The sequence below is a fragment of the Aplidium turbinatum genome, chromosome 5 (assembly GCF_918807975.1).
Source record: "Aplidium turbinatum chromosome 5, kaAplTurb1.1, whole genome shotgun sequence".
NCBI classification, from domain to species: domain Eukaryota; kingdom Metazoa; phylum Chordata; class Ascidiacea; order Aplousobranchia; family Polyclinidae; genus Aplidium; species Aplidium turbinatum.
This window is the reverse complement of record NC_137476.1, coordinates 12,575,169-12,592,426: the sequence shown is the minus strand read 5'-3', so window position 1 is coordinate 12,592,426 and position 17,258 is coordinate 12,575,169. Positions and strand designations below refer to the sequence as shown.

The 17,258-nt window shown below is 37.7% G+C and overlaps 1 protein-coding gene across 1 annotated transcript in view; it reads right to left on the bottom strand.

Annotated features, from left to right (window-relative positions):
• The window catches only part of LOC145771386 (kinesin-like protein KIF13A), a 28,353-nt gene extending 12,214 nt beyond the window's left edge, over positions 1-16,139 (bottom strand). The window contains exons 1-19 of the mRNA XM_082583144.1: positions 16,022-16,139; positions 12,269-12,350; positions 10,233-10,251; positions 9,789-9,942; positions 9,266-9,446; positions 8,908-9,130; positions 8,552-8,664; positions 8,258-8,369; positions 7,903-7,991; positions 6,459-6,582; positions 5,542-5,652; positions 3,463-3,597; positions 3,000-3,139; positions 2,599-2,774; positions 2,162-2,233; positions 1,933-2,072; positions 1,504-1,661; positions 816-978; positions 488-658 (exon numbers count right to left, since the gene is read on the bottom strand). Of these exons, the coding sequence (XP_082439270.1) occupies positions 488-658; positions 816-978; positions 1,504-1,661; positions 1,933-2,072; positions 2,162-2,233; positions 2,599-2,774; positions 3,000-3,139; positions 3,463-3,597; positions 5,542-5,652; positions 6,459-6,582; positions 7,903-7,991; positions 8,258-8,369; positions 8,552-8,664; positions 8,908-9,130; positions 9,266-9,446; positions 9,789-9,942; positions 10,233-10,251; positions 12,269-12,350; positions 16,022-16,100 (2,442 nt within the window). The 5' untranslated portion in view covers positions 16,101-16,139. The remainder of the gene's footprint in view (positions 1-487; positions 659-815; positions 979-1,503; positions 1,662-1,932; positions 2,073-2,161; positions 2,234-2,598; positions 2,775-2,999; positions 3,140-3,462; positions 3,598-5,541; positions 5,653-6,458; positions 6,583-7,902; positions 7,992-8,257; positions 8,370-8,551; positions 8,665-8,907; positions 9,131-9,265; positions 9,447-9,788; positions 9,943-10,232; positions 10,252-12,268; positions 12,351-16,021) is intronic.
• Between the last annotated feature and the right edge of the window lie 1,119 nt (positions 16,140-17,258).

The following is a 17,258-nucleotide window of genomic DNA, read 5'->3' as shown; positions in this document are numbered from 1 at the left end:
TCATAAATCTCCGAAGAATCTATTCACATTCTATTTCTTCTATTCATAAATCTCCGAAGAATCTATTCACATTCTATTTCTTCTATTCATAAATCTCCTAAAGAATTTTTTCGTCGAACTTTGTTTCAAACAGCCATTATCTTTACGTGGCTCGTCTGCATCAATTACTCAATTATTTGCGTTTGTAAAGTGACAGAATACACTATGACGTTGTCATTGAAGCTTCCGATTAAAGTAAGCAAAAGCACCACTGCAAATAGAACTAGTAGAAAGTGCAATGGATTGACGCCAGCCGACTAAACAAACATGCAAACGAAGTGCAAGTACTCAGGCGCTAAACTAGTTAAGATGACGCAACTTGTAGGGGATTATCCATTTCCTGTTTCAATGCTTCTTTTGCTGACGATTTTTGTTGTGTTTATAGTTTATACCAATTTGCTAAAAGGATCCAAAGTTATGTCCACCTAACGATACAGGCACAACTCACCTTAAGCCGATGCGGAGATGGATGGCTGGCATCCTCCTGAGCTTGCTTGTACGTCTCGTACATATCTCTCATCTCAAACAATTTGTTGGATAGATTCTCCACCGACCATACCTTCGATTCCTTCCCGTCTCGTACCACCTGGATGGCTGGCTCACACAGCAGCATACCGTGCTGTGGCAATAGAAAATCGATGATAGGAAACTTCAAATTAGCTCACAAAGTTGCACAATCAATTGAGTTTTCAACATACCAATGATCATAAAGGCATAATCTGAAAATCAATATTTCGGTGTAAAACTACGTTGCAACAATGTAAGCTCCTTGTAACCTTTCTATTGGGAGTAAGGTTGTGTGTGGGGATTCTGAGAGTCACAGTAAACTCGGTCTTCTTGTGCATCTCGAGGGCGAGAGCGTTCGCTTCCCTCGTCAAGGCCTGCGCTCGGACAAGCTCGCTACGAAGTTGTGATATACTGGTTTGAAAAATCGTTTCCCTGAGAAAAAAAATCTTTGTTACGCACGGGATGGCCACGGTAGTGTTAAAGTTATAACAAAAATTATCTGGTCTCAATTTGCGCCTGCAATGAATACATGACAAGTTGTTTTAATATTCACGAATTATTGTCGAAAAGTGTCTATGGCATGTTCTTAAAACTAGCTTTGTTTAATTTAGAACAGTGGTTCCCAACCTTTTGTGGTCATGAAATCCTTGAATGCTAACCACTCTCCGGATCCCTAAGACGTGTAGACCATCAGTGAAAAGTTTGTAAAATTACACTTAAATTTATGACTTTCATGGTTGAAACTTTAGAACCTTTTCCTAAAATTAATACATTTTCTGACCTCTTGATATTTTCCGCAAAGAGTCGGTAGACCCCAGGTTGGAAACCACTGACCTAAAAGATGTGGAACATTAAGTAAAAAAAACAGATAACATTTTACAGCACGAACATTCAATACTTTGAAAGTCAAGAATAATGTACAAAATCAAGTTTGAACAACAGTACATTTCAAAACACCTTTCTTCCTTCCAGGTTTTATAGTTGTGGTATCCACGCGTCGGAGACGTTGCCGCGCCGTTACTTTGGAGAGGGAGAGTAAGCATTGATTGATGCTGTACATCCTGGCTTGTAGGTGGTGCTAGCCTGTGGACTTGACGTCGAAGAGATTCAATCTCCTGTGAATGGCCACATGGAGAGTTTACAAAAACGATATATCTGTTAATAAATTATACAGTTTCCAGATAAGCAAAGTAAAGTGAACGTTGGGACTACCTGTGATATTGTTGGTCGAAAGGGGAGCAAGAAGTAGTGATTTCTACACCATCCGGTCCAACCAATGGTAATAAAGAGTAAACAAATGATAAATACAGTAAATGGTTGAGTAAAAGAATCATTCCAATAAAGGTTGACAAAACCTTATGGAAAGAATAATCTGAGAAATTTTACCTGCTCATACTTTTCCCTTTCAGCATCATCCAACTTGCTGTAAGAAATGCTCTCGCTCATTTCCTTATAAGGACTGTTACCTTCTTTTTGAAGTCTTTGGAATTCACGTTCCAAGTTGGTGAGGGTCTCTTGAAGAGGAGCTGTGCAACATTCCTGTTTTCAGTTTTGTACCACGTTATGAAAAAATCTTACTTTTACAACTAAAAACTTTTTAATCGACATCACTAACCGTCAGCTTGGTTGAGGAGTACTTCTTGTTGAGCCAATTCGTAGCCTACCAACGTCTCATTGAGATGGTTATCTAAAAATCAACACCCGTTAATATTGCACCTCTTCTGATATTGATCTAAGTCGTTACGGTCAACGTCAAAAAAGTCGTTACAGCTAGTATGTAGACTGTAGAGTCTTAAACCTTGCCGACTTTTTCCCTGACCGACGTAGTAAAGGTAACGTTTTTAAAATCAGCTATTTTCGGGTTAAAATCTCTGCTCTGTCGATATTCACATCTGATGTGGTAAAAAATCAAACCATTGGTCCCAGATCATCAAACAAAAATACTTGTGTGTTTACTAGGCTATACATTTTATCTTGCTTCATAAAATTAACCAATTCAATAATGCAGAGCACCCTGAAAATGTTGGCACAACAAAGTTTCATATAAATTACCAGGTTTTGTAGCGATGTCTATGGAAGCTGCTTCTGGTTGTCGGAGCAATGGATCATCTTCTCGCTTGAGCCCTCTTGGGATGTTGATGCGGAAGAAATGATTGTTTCCCCACAAGATGCGATCACCATGACGGAGACGGCAGATCGAAGTGATCGCCCTTCCATTGACACAAGTCCTGGAGAATTGTATTTTCGTCACAAAGATATTGGACTCCAAATGCAAAAGCATTTAAAAGGAAGCTCAATGGTACTTCAAATTACAAAAATACTTGGACAATACATGTGTTTCACAACAGTACACAAAAATAAATCTAAACTAACCAGTTCTACTAAATAGTTTGACAACCATCCCAGCTTTTAAATAGGAGTCGCAAACGGTGAAACGTTGCCGTATCTTGTACCTTGCATCTTCCAGAGGAGTCACAGTAACCTCTGAGCTGCCACCTTCCTCAACCACCCGCAGTTCTGCGTGTTTCGAGCTGATACCGAGCCCACTGAGTTGAATGTCGTTCTCTGCAGACTGACCAACCAGACTGAGTGGCTGCGAGACAAAATGGAAAAACAATCAAATTTCGTCAATTCACCTCGGCACAACTCCTTCAAGACGGGTAATACCAAGGTCAATGTCTTGCCAATGCTAACTCAGCAGTTCTAACAGTTTAACGAAATGCAGATCTGAAGTCTAAGGTAAATACAACAGATATTTAATTTTAAGTACAATAAAAACAATTAAATTATAAATGCAGGCGATAGTTTTCCTTGATCAGGTATCAGAAGAGATTTATCACACAGTATCATTAACAATGAATAGGCGATTTAAAACACAATATAAAGGTGAAAGGCTATCTTCAAACAAGCTGTTACCTTTAAATAATAAACAAGCAACTCATTGAGCGAAGGATCAGCATTCAAGTTTACGAGAAAACATTTCGCTTTTTCCAACTTAATACCAGAGTCAGCCAAAGATATTCCCATCTTTTCCAGTGTTTCTTGACGTTGCTGAAAACATTAATTGTCATTGGGATTAACCACAAAAACGGTGATCTGTCGTTTGCAAGTTCTGTCATTCCCATGAAGTTCAAGCATGTCCAAAAGAAATTTCATCAGATCAAACGGAATGAAACCGTTCACTAAGAAACTGAAGTCGAGGTAAAAACAAAGCTCAGGAACTTTAAGTTGTAAGAATTAAAATTCTTTTTGAAATATCGTTGTTACCTTCTTCCCCAATATCAATTGATTACTTTAGACTTACAGCAAGCCAGTAATCACGTCAGACATTGCATTTCATTTAATGTTTAACATTTGTTAATTAGTATAGCGCTTCCAAATTTATTTCTTCCAATATTATTTCAAGTTATATACTTCCTATAATGTTTAAGAAATGTGTTTGGGATTGATGGCATGTTTTGATGGCCAACTTGCCTACAAAATAAGCTGGCCCCTGGCCGTATTACAATATCCTGATATCTTGTTTTATTTCCATGGCTCTTGACAAATGAGTTGTAAAACATTTATACTAGTTTTATGCTCATCTTACTTTCCCTCTGAATTCTTGACCATAGTATTTTATGCTACCATTAAGAAAAGAAGAAAACAAAAAGAAACAACGAATCAAGATATCCACCTTATTTGTTAGTAGCTGTTATGAATCAAACGGAGCAAAGATATTTTCGAAGTTTTACGCTTTTGTTTATGTGAAAGCTTATTAATCAAAAATGCATTGACTGCTGCCATCACAATACGGCTATTCACTATTTCTACTGTACTGTATATGCCGTTACACTGACGTCGCATTACCGTGCACTCTTTTAGAAACCAAAAGGGCATGTGCCCAAGAAAATGTTCCAAATAATAAAAATATGCAATATGCCAGGATAACAAAATTACGAACAAATTAAAACTCAGATTACTTATTGTTAGGTGAGATACACAGTACTGTATTAAATACAAAAATAGCATGATCAAAAAGCTCTACGAATTGAATGGCACACCACGGCCACCTGGAGATGCGGCCTGATTTGTCACATTTTGCAGATTTTGATTACAGCTACTGCTGGTGCTTGACTGACATTTTTTGAGATGTTTTTACTTTTTGTGGTTTCCTAATGACATAAAACTTTTTGTTGCCTTGGGGAAGCAGTAGCAAATGAAAAAAAGTAAGTTGAAAAACGCAAAATCAGACTGTTATTGAAAATTAACAGTCTGACTAAAATCTTCAAAATCAAATTTTCTTTTGTTTTTCAACATGTGAGGATGTTAAAACCTATTGTGTCATCTGGGGAAAAAATAAGAAAGCGTAAAAATCTAATTTTTACAAAAATTTATTTAAACGTTCGCCCAAAGTTAGAAAAACCTAGAAATTTATGCAAAATGTGACAAATCAGGCCGTATCTTTAGGTGGCCATGGGCACACATATTAAAAATGAAACAGGAAAGAAATTAAAAAACTTAATAGGTTGGAAAATTAAATCGGCCTGTATGATAACGCTAAATGCAACGAATACAGAGATTGAGCTTTCATTGTACTCTAGAGTATTAGAATTACGTCATTAATGAAAGTAAAGAACTTCAAAAAACACCCACATATTATATCGAGGCTAATGGCACGTATCAAAATTTGTATTACCAGAGTAACCCAAATTAACTCTGCCGTTGGCATGACGCAGCATGCACGCACAGAATAGGCCAGATAACAATTTTAATAGATCCAAGCGTCACGACACGCACGGCACTTAAACAACCGGAAGGAGTAAGCAAAGTTAGAGGCTGCTTGTACCAGAATACGGTGCTTTGTTGTCAAGGTCTGGCGTTACACAATTGACATGTAAAAGCAAATGAACCATTCTTATCGATTTTGCAAGCGCAATACTTTTCGGCGCTTGAGACATTCATTGTTTATAGTGAAAATGCGTTGAAAAGCGTAATACAGTAGTATGCACCCACCTTGTGGATGAACTCGGTCTTCCTCAGCTTCTCTTCCCATGTTTGCGAAATCGTTTGTATCAGTCTTTCGCTTTCTCTTAGTTTCTCGTTCAAATCGGGAGCACGCATGCTCTGAATGGAAAACAGTGATGAAACACTCAGGAAATACTGTAGGGTAGACACAGCTTGCAGTTTTCAGCAGATAAGCAAACTTTAATATTGTTAACAAAGATAATGTTTGTTTACATGCAGTGACATCACTTATTGAGGTGTGATGCCACCATAACACAAACTATCGGTAGAGCAATCAAAATTGAATCACATCTATCAACCCAAAGCAGGCATTTTTCCACCAGATGACTATTGCTAAATGAAAGTAAATATTATGGATCTTTGTAACAAGTGAGGTGAAATTTTAAACTTTCTATCGTAAATTCAAGCATTTGTTCCATAAACATATATATCCAGTCGCCATCTCCGCCCGCAACGGATTGCGCATCAACACGGTTCATCTGCCTCCATAAGTCACGGTGTTGAACTGTCTCGCCCAGTTGTCATGCCATCGTCTTGGTGGCCTGCCCCGTTTTCTTTTTTTCCGTAGACCAAACCTTCCATGCAGATTTTGCTGACTCTGTCTATTGATCTTTTAGTATGGCCGAACAGTTTTAAAACTTTTGATTTTATTGTTGCCGTAATTGGTTGTAGCTTTGTTATAGTCAGTAGGTCTTCTACTTTTATGTGGTCAAGTAGCCTTTTGTTGGTCATGCTTCTCAAGATGTGACTTTGAAAAGTGGTGAGTTTGTTCAAGAAACATAAGGCTTAGAAATTATCGATCTTTAACAAAATACAAAGATTCAAAAACTGAAAAAATGGCGTTGAACTAAAATCCAGAAAATTTAAAACAACAATATTTTTGAAATGAAAGAAACGTTAAATACCTCTGATTGCTTCAATTGAGTTTGTAACTTTTCAACTTCTTCGCGCAATTCCCTGATGATCCGAGCATTCGGGTCTTCATTAACAACAGCTTTGTTCACGATTCGCTTTGCTCGATCTGCGTACCTAGTCAGTGCAAAAATATGTTATGGAAGTAAAGTATATGGAGTATGGATATCACATATTTGACACCTTTGGGTAACGAGGTTTTGGGTAATTTGGGTAAAGAGGTTTCTTTTTTAACCATTAAACAAAGACTCTAATAAGGATGTATTATTAGAACAAAATTGGCAGCTTTAGTAGAGTATTTTGCGAATACAATGTTTAGTAGTACTACTTTTACTAAAATTAGCCAAATTCAAATGCTCTCCCTCTCTTGTGGCCAAATGACGTGTGGTCAATGGTCATACAAATGTATGTAAAACTCGCATCATGCCAGCTGCAAGTGAACTTATACACGACGTTCGAACATAAGCGGAAAGAAGTTTTAGACTTAAACTGAAAATAGTAACCAGCTTTAAACGTTTTGTAGACGGAAGAAATCTTGATGTTAAATTTCGTTGCAATAAATTTGGACAAAATTGTGGCAAAACGCTTAAATCCCTTACCAATGAACGGGATTGTTAGAAAGCTTCTGAAGCCAGGCTCCTCAACCTCATTGGAGTCTTTCCAGATTGTGCGTAATTGCTTGTCCGAGTTCGGCACCAAGATTCATGAGGCACTAATAATTATTAAATCTTCCAACCCTTGGCTTAACCATGGCCATGGCTTAACATACAATTATTTGCGGGTGGAGCCTCCTATCTCTTAACTGTCTTTGATAAAATTGTCACGTGTTTTGCCTCACGTATTGTGATTTGTTTTGTCCAATTATCTAGCGCTGTATCTTCGTCTATCTTGCGCAATCTGTTCGGACACTTCTCCTCTGAACTTTTTTTTTCTCGGTGGAAAACGTGGAAAACGTTCGCTATTTTAATTTATTTTTGTTTTGTTATAATGTTATGGTGTTGGTAAGTATTGTTTTTCTGATAAAGCTGATGACAGTGAACTAATAGAAGAATAGCAAGAACATTCAAAGAATTGAATGAGTGTTTCATCAGCACACAAGTGGTAGCCGGAGAGAAACTATTTTTCAGACAAAATAAATATAAAAACTGGACTTGTTTATATTTTGCATCCAAAATAGAGCATTTTGCACAACAATCCTTTCATTGGACCAATTTCAGCCTTCTTCGTCACCACTGTTGCATTCACCAGGCGTCTGGTTTAAAGCATGGCTCATTCTCCTTGTGTGTAAAAGTCGGCTTATATTGATGTAAAAGATAATTTTAAAATCTTTTTGTTTACCATTTTCATCTTTGTCCGCATAATTTCATCAAAGCTAATGTAGTACAAAACACTACCCGAGAAAGCAGGAAGCATCGATTATTTGATTGCGATAAGCACCTCAGAGTGGAAAGTGTTTCCTCGTAGTTGTCTGCGGATGGGCTAAGCGTGGCAACCATTGTGGTTTTGCTGTTTCCACCGAGATTGTCCTGCAAAGTTGCTGCATATTAGAGCTGCGAGTATGCAAAACACATGCTTGGATATGTTAGTATTACAGACGCAAAACCACATCTTTTTATAATTTAACACATGGTATTATTAATAAAATTACCGTATTAATGAACATTAATAAGGAAAAAATAAATCACAACGAAAAGCCTAAAACAAATTGCAATTAATTTATTGATTTTTCGTCCTTTGGCTACAAATTTATTCGCTTGACCATAAAACACTTCATATCGACACACAACATCACCTTTAAAATCCAGGTAAGGGTAGAGTCTCTGTAAGGCACGAATTTGTTTTTGTTTTTCCCAGACGACTGATCGGCCAGTGCACTGATTACGAGACCTAGTGTCGTCAGTGATCTGCCACAATAACAATTAGTAGATCTGTTTATTTAAGCACAGCAGATCCAGTTAGTATGAAAAATCATGTTATAAATACATGCGACAACACACAAAACCCTAGGGTTCTCGAAAATACAGCTGTAAAACTTAAAGCAAATTTCATAGTTTTTGTGGAAAAGCCCATAGATAGAAGTCCTCACTTGTTGATGTTACTCCCTTCCTTCAGTCTGGCACCAGAAGCTCCAGTTTTGGAAGATCTCTCGCTTCCGGCTAGGTCGACCAGACTCAGCTTGCTCACCCTTTCGCCTGATACCTGGAATGAATTAATTTCCAAACCTTTAAAACGATTGTTCTGATTTGAAAGTACATTGTGTGACCCAAAGTGTAAAGAGAATCCTTGATCAGACGATTGAAACTAATGCACACAAAAAAATTATAAACTTACCATTAACAAGTTATGTAAAATATTATCAATAAAAATCACAAAACATCAGAAACGCAATATAAAATAAATGCAATTCTATCAAATGAATGTGTTTCAGCAAACATGACATACCCCAGACCGCAGATCCAGGATAGTGTGAGTGACTATCAGGGTGAAGACAGCGTGAGAGCGCGACGACTCCGCGTTCATTTTCGTTGCAGCCACAGTGCGAGATTTACTTCCTTGCGACATGAACTCTTGCACCACGCTGGCAGAGTTGGCCAACAATTGCTGCAAACCGTCAACGTAAGGTCCTAATACCTTGTGCTCTCTCACTTTTAGTTGCTGGCGACCCCTGGATGAGTGCATGAAAATTGGGAAACTAAGCTTTGTTTCTTTTTTACGTTACGTGTCACTTATACTTTAAAGCAACTATGTTACAATAAATTGCAGAAAAACAATACGTGTGATGCAATAATTACATTCTTACCCGCTGGGGTCCAAAAGATCTCTGACCTTCTCGTTATAAATTTCCATGTAGGAGACTTCGACCTTAAATGATGCGTCTTTCTTTGTCTCCGCATCAATCCGGTCAAACAGTGCATCGCACAAGCGGGGAATCAAACCAGGCTGGTCCTGGCCGCCCATCATTGAGTATGATTTTCCAGAGCCTAAGTGAGATTGTTTCTCATCGTCATTTTTTCTCAATATTTCAAAACGTCAAAGCCTTTGTGGCACAAAATCATTCGAACTAAATCAAATTATCAACAAAATGTACCTTTATTAAAAATAAAGCATAAAAAGTTAATTTAGTAATTTTTATGTTCCGTTATATTCAATACCAGACAAAAGGAATAAAATAGCAAATACAACTGTATTTCAATACCAATATAAGATTGTTTTATAAAAATGAGTAAACAAAAGCATTTGTAGCTATCAGGAACATCGCAAACTTTGATAGAAAATCCCAGACAAGTTATACTGCTGAATAAAGGAGTTTGTTTGAAACCCACCAGTTTGACCATAAGCAAAAATACAAGCATTGTATCCTGAAAAGGCGTTGTCCAGCAACTCTAACCCCAGACTCTTAAAAACGTGCTCTTGATCAGAAAACTTTTCTCTTTCTGAAGAATCCATTGACCAAAAGCAATGGTCAAATGTAAAGGTCTGCAAGAACATTTAATGATAAATTAATTGAGCAATGGAATCTGTATTTGCAGTCGATACACATTTGCATGACAATACAGCACAATTTTCTGTTTTATAGTAATTTATAATGCTTTGCAATAGATTGAGCTTCGCTTTTAGCAGCATCATCGTTATTGTTTACTTCACAAATGTAGATACAAACGATCTGTTTTAGCCCGATGCTGCGGATTATAATGGTTTAATTATACTATTCATATGTAATTTTTTATCAATGCAAAAATGCTTCATACTAGAAATGTTTTATTTACCTTCGCTTGTTTTCGACTGCTGTTGTCCAAGGAACATGAAAAAAAACAAAAAAACAACGTCACTTCATCAACGTTCATTGAACCTGAAGGTGATTTTACTGCAAACTCACTGCGCTGCCGTGTTAACCGATATATATACATAAAAATGTTTGCAAATTGTTAGAAACTAAGTTGTTTCTTTTATTGATATAGCCAATAAGATGAATTGGCCCAAATGATCATTGAACTTTTATTTTGTGTCCACAGCTCACCACACTGTGTAACAATGTGGCCTGTTAGCAACAACAATAACATGGAAGAACGCACCAGCTTCTGTGGACTATCAACAAAATTAAGAAAACTGGACAAAGAAACAGTTATATACCGGTATCATAGGCGTCGAAATAGGGTGGGCCGGGTGGGCGGCGCCCACCCTGCCGTGAAACGAGGGTGGGCAAAATATGTTTCGCCCACCCTGTTTTCATGACACTAATGAAGTGTTCGTTACAATTATTTCGGTTTTTGTTAAACGCTGAATTATCCAACCAACTGCAGCGCAACTTCTTGTTTTACGCTATGTCTCTCGCTAGGTATCCGACAGAACAAAGCAATGTCGCAACAACGCTGCGTTGAAAAAAGGTGGTATTCACTGCATTGTTGTTGGTAGGGCAACTGCCACACGCTAGCAATTCCTGGTGAGAGAAAGCCACGTTTGATCTTTTCTCCGAATAGTCTCACTTTCGTTACGTCACAATCAAACTTCAGTTCCGTGTCAGCGTAAGGGAATACGAATATGACATCATAATGAACATGATAATAAAATAACCGATACAAACTAAAGACGTACTGAAACAATCGCTTTTTACACATCTTTCCTCACAAACTTGTTGCTGGGTATAAATTGTGGCACCGCGCGATGTTGTCATTTCATTATTGAAAAGTTAAACATGAAGCAAAGTCAAACATCTATTCGCGCATTCTTAAAACCAGCTTTCAAAAGGCGTCGAAATGATAACGCTGAAGAAGCCACGTCCAGCACGAATGAACGTAGAGATGACATTGATGAAGAAAGCAGTGCTTCAAGGATGGACAGAGGTGAAGTCAATGTCTCAGGCAATGCACCGGTAGTTGTTGAAGACATCATGAGCCATGGATCTCTACCTGCTCCATTTGACGTTAGCATGCTGCCGGATCAGCTTTCGGCTCCGGAAGGTCGTGTGTTGCAAAGGAAGCTTTTTTCCGAATTCCAGTGGATGCGTCTTAACCGTGATGGTACTTGTTACTGTAATCAACTGTGCGAACATTTTGATTTTGCGGCAAATCCGAAGGCGCCACTTTAAAGATAACAGGTCACGAGTCACGCGCTTTTTAGGTCGCAAAAGAAAACATAAAAAAAGTTTGTTTAGTTTAGCAGCGCGCATAAGATCGCAAGGCGCAAGAAAGCAAACATCAAACCTATTAAAGCTTAATTGCTGCAGCTTAATCACGTAGCCAAATGTTGCGAACATACACATTCAATGAAATCTGTCTGAAAACTCTCGCCCACCCAAAATTCCTCTCTTCTAAGAAAAAATCGACGCCTATGCTGGTAATAGATTGCATGCTTCTGGAACAGTGGGTACCGTTCGTTCTACCATTAACTCAAAAGATTTATAAAAACGACACTAAAGTTCACTCCTGCTCAGTACCCTTCATCAAATGAGTGGATTTTCAGATATTAACATAGCCTACTAATGTACTCAGTTGCGCCTCTATACGGCTGCATTGACACTGTCTACTTTGTAAAGCGCAGAGGAGCAACGCATTCTGCAATGGATATAGCGCTATATAAAAACAAGCATTATTATTACTCGACTACATCTCCATACAGCTGCATTGAAACTGTCTGTGGTACACAGACACGCATTGGCCATATGAATTTGTTGCTGTACCCAATATCAAAAGATACACCACTTGGCTACATTTACAAAACATTAATCTTGCTACATCATTGGAATATTGCATGAAATTGTTCTCCAGTTCAACACATAACAACAAGTCAATTATATTCGTCCTACTTTTCATGCTTTTCTTCAGTTGGAATAAGGTATGTTTGATCACCATTCATATCCACGACACATCGCGTATTCAAGTCAATTTCTAAAACACAGTAAGAAAAATATGCAGTGTTTTGGGTTTTGGTTAGAGCTAAACTTTTGTTGCAAGCGATCAATGAAATCTTCAATGAATTTGGTAAAAAAGTATTGTTGTCATAGCCAATGATAATGGAGGATGCTTTACATTGAATTTCAAAATATCATCTCAAAGTAATTTCACCAGTGAACATTATATTATTTATCAAAATATTTTACAAAATAACAAATCAAATGAGCGATCTGCAGTGATGTATACAAAAACAACATTTAACACTTGTCATAGCAATACAATGCTATTGCTATCTCTACGAAAACAACTCAGTTCATCACATGAAGTTATAACCACACCTCAATACTTCCTGTTTTAATTGTTGGTAGTTTTCCGAAAAAATAGCATGCATGTGTTAGAACACTAATACTTTTGTCATGTAGAGTGTTGATACATGTACAATTGTTCATACATATAAGACATTACCACAACCATATGACAAACACAAAAATATGTGTTTGTCATGTGAAACAAGTTAAAGTTAAAACTTTGAATTCTTTATATTAATAATAGAGTTAGGATTTCCTTGGCTATAGCCTAGGCCCTATGCCATGGCACAATGGTGTGCCATGAAGACAACCAACCATGCAAATGTTTCATGATTCGAAAAAAGCTTAAAAAAAATTGGGCCGGTATTTATAATTTTTGATGCAAACACTGTAAAAAGGTTAGGATTCTTGGTCAATCTAAACATAAAGGAAACTAAACTCCAGTTGATGTTCACTACTATGCTGCTTCAAGACAAAGAAGCCAGAGAGGTGTCGTTCATGCAAATTTTAATTTAAAGAAAAAATGTGTAGCCTAACTGCATTATGATATGTTTTGTTAAGAAATCAAAACTGCTATATCCAGATTAGAGATAACAGCTAATAGACATAATTTACATTACATCATTGTGAAAAGGGTTTGGTTAGCAAAACGCAAAGCTCGCTGTTGTATACTGAGTAGTCAGATAGTGCTGACGTCAGAAAGATCGCTCCTTCTCAACAGTGCATATCCTTGGCGACAGTTAGTTTAGTTGTTTTCTTTCCACAAAGGTAAGGATTCAATTGACTGACAAAAGCAGCGGTTGAAAACTATGTGGCATAAATTAGTGGTGCGATACTGATGAATACTGGCGCAATACTGTGCTCTTACACTTGTTTACAGCACTTCCGAATATGCTTCCCCCACTTGGTGCTGCAGCATACACAACACACTTGCAAAATTGACACTGCCTTCAACACCACCATGAAAATAATCACTGGTTGCCTGCTTCCAACTCCTACTGACTTTCTGCCGGTACTATCAGGCATCGCCCCAGGTAGACTTCGTAGGGAAGACCACATACGCAGTCTGGTCCTACAAGCTATGTCAAGGGATGACCACCTTCTCAACCAGACTGTCCTGAACTTGCACTCCCAAAAACCCCAGCACTTGAAATCTTGACGCCCGTTTTTCCGACATGCTGCAACAGTGCAGCTATCTGTAAATCCGACTTCCACATTTCTGAAGTTTGGAACAATGGAACAGTGAATGGAGAGAAGATGCAAGACCAACCCAATTCACAGTCCTTCCCAATACCAACACTTCAACCAGAGCAGAACTACCTTGGAAGAAATGGGTGAAGCTCAATCGCCTGCGGACTGTGGTGGGTCATTTCAACAGCAACATGTTCCAATGGGGCCTCGCCAATTCACCATCTTGTGCGTGTGGCTCAGATTCTCAGACTGCACACCACATTATCTACCATTGTCCTGTATATCGACCCCAGGAAGATATGTGGACCTCACAACACTTGATGAACACACAACCCTTTGGCTGCTGCGCCTGGTTGTAACAACGTTATCTGTGACGGCCTCAATATGCAAGAAGAACCACCAAACTGACAAATAAGTCTTTTGTCATGTAGCAGGGTTGAGGATGCAAGCAATATAATATATTTTGTCACACAATGCTCACAATAAACAACCAGGCATACCTTGTCTTGTACCAATGTACCAGTAATGCCATAATTTGCAAGAAATAAAATAAAAATTAAAGTGCAGATGTAACGGACCAAGATCATGAGCAATCTTCAATATAGGTTTCAATAATACATCGTGCAAACTTTGAATTTGATTCAAGGCAGACTTGTTTGCATTTGATGGCAAATTAAATTGCAATAGTAAGCTGCTTGTGTAAGTTGTAGTTGATAAGCACAGTTTGGCTATATGTTGAGTAATTTTGTCCTACCCTTTGCCACATGCAAAATGTCAAGTAGATTTTGGTAGTTGTGGTGAAACGCATAAGACAACCTGGCAACACTGATGCAAATGAAATTTATGTTTACTATTATAAAAGGTAAAACTAAAGTTATAGGCTAAATTCGATCAAATTTGCATATCATCGTGTGTGAAGACAAGGTAGGCTAGAGCCTACTTAGTTTTTCATGTTTGTTCATCCATAATTTTTCAGTTTACTCTGAAGTATAGTTATATTGTGTAAAAAAAAGTTTCAATTGCTTAATAATTAATCTACCCATTTGCAAGTTTTCCCAATTTGCACCAATTTCAAAACAGCATGCACCTAGCAATAACAGTAACTTCTAGACAGCTACAGTTAAGTGACAGTCCAGAAGTGATTGCCAAACCAGAAATAACAAGGGCTGCCAGGCACGTCGGCAAAGGATACCAAAGCAAAAATGTTGATACTAAGTTAAATTAACTTTGTCGCTCTCAATGCAACTAAGTTAAATTAACTTGTTGCTCTCAAACAATGCATAATTTGTCAGGTAAAGTTAATCAATGCTTAAAACTTTGAGTGCGATTTTTTGAGGGGTTCGAAATTTCATTAATTTAAAAAAATAAAAATAATGAAATATTTGGCAACCCTGGCCACTTCTGGACTGCAATAACTTCTGGGCACGTTTGGACTGCAACAACTTTTGATAAAAGTATTAAGAGTTGATGATACAGCTGCTTACATTCATAAAACAGATCAATAAGAAAATCACTCTGTATGATATTATACCATATACATTTATCAGATGTTTTGAGTAATCCTCTCTCTACAAAAACATCAAGCCAAAAACATTCTAATTAACAAATATATATATATTGACTTATTGAGTTATAGATTGCTAACAGCCTGACACAAAAAGTTTAGTGACAAGCAACTAAAATAAAAACTGATTTGATGCAGAAAATGATGGAAGAGATACGGTACGACAATCAAGAACACTGCCCTAATGAGATTATGGTACATATCAAATCACAAAAAATTCTACTGCAGTGCCTCGGATCAATAAAATGAAAAACTATAATGAAACGAATGAAACAGTCATCTAGTCTAGCACTGTTTTATATGTGTTTGAGTTACACTTTAAATAACCATAAACTTATGCTAAAGGAATTGTTATGATTGCAAAAGTAAAAAAAAATAAATATTTTTTTAGTAACAACTCGCAAGAAAAATCACAAAATGGTTAATGAGCAAAAATTAAAAACTACCTACAACTATTTTTTTGTTTTTTCAAATAAACATGCAAAAACACATTATCCTGTTGCATGGTTCAACCATCCATTAAATTAAACTTACATTGCGACAATAATAATGATGCTAAGTACTGGTAATAATAGTGTAACATCAAAGATAGCTTTTCTTACCTCTTTTATTAAATGGTCGCACTCTAACGGCCACTTTTACTTTCCCTGACAAATTTGGAGGTTGGGATGGTTTAGTCATCTCAAAATTTCATTGATGGTTTCCAACAAAGACTCTCAGTAATTCCAAATGGTGTAGGCCTTGCCATCAAACTAAAAGTTTATGGCAGCAGAATAACATCAATAAATGTTACTTTAACCTTTAAAATACAAAATGATAGATCTGCACTACATGAAGAATATTTGGCATACCGGTATGTATAACATAAAGCATAACTGCAGAGTGCAGACAGCACATCATTGTTTCGACCTTAAGGTCTCCTCAGTGCAGTAAATCATACACTAGACAGAAACGCATTATTACTATATAATTAATGCAGCATGGGATTTTTCCGAACCACAATTGGGTACTTTCACCCATCTTGCCAGAGTGCTCAAACTGCCGGAGCGGTGAGCTATCCGCAATGCAACAGCATGATGTCTGCTAGCAAAGTGCTCAATTGGTGAATCAAGAGCATTACATAACTGCAGACAGGACATCACTGTTTCGATCTTAAGGTCTCACTGTCACAATAATATAGCATAAACAGAATATTTTGAAGAAAGAGGCGTTCTTCCCGGCTATCAGCACAAGGCTGAGCACTCACTAGTACAGCGAGCAGTTGCGATTCGCTAACCATAACGGTATAGCTTCCACGCTAGCCATTCAGACCATCCAATCAACAATATGTTTCTCGGCAGCCGATTTGTAGCAAGAATTGACAGCGATAGACACGTGTTTCGCCCATGAGGCTGGGCTCATCAGTATCGCACCGTATTCTAGCCACAAATTTATTCGACCACCGCTTTACCAGTCAGTTAAACCAGGGCTGGGGAGCCGGAGCTGGAGCCTGGAGCGTTGCAGCCAAGCATTTTCTCTGGAGCCCGAGCCGGAGCTGGAGCCTTTTTAAACATTTCTTGTGGAGCCGGAGCTGGAGCTGGAGCTACAAAATATTTATCAGCTCCAGACTAGCAAAAAGCACAACAAAAGTCAACAAGAGTGTGGCTTCCCTTGTTTTTCATTCAGCTTAAATCTAAAATGTGTGTTTATATTTTTTAACAGAATTTTAAGCGCTGCAGTGCAGACTTCTAAACCAGTGGTTCTCAACCGCCGGTCCTCGGACCGGTGCCGGTTTGTGTAATTTTTTTGCCGGTCCGCAGAAGATTTTACTTTCTGCAAAGCTTATTTTAATGTGGAGTC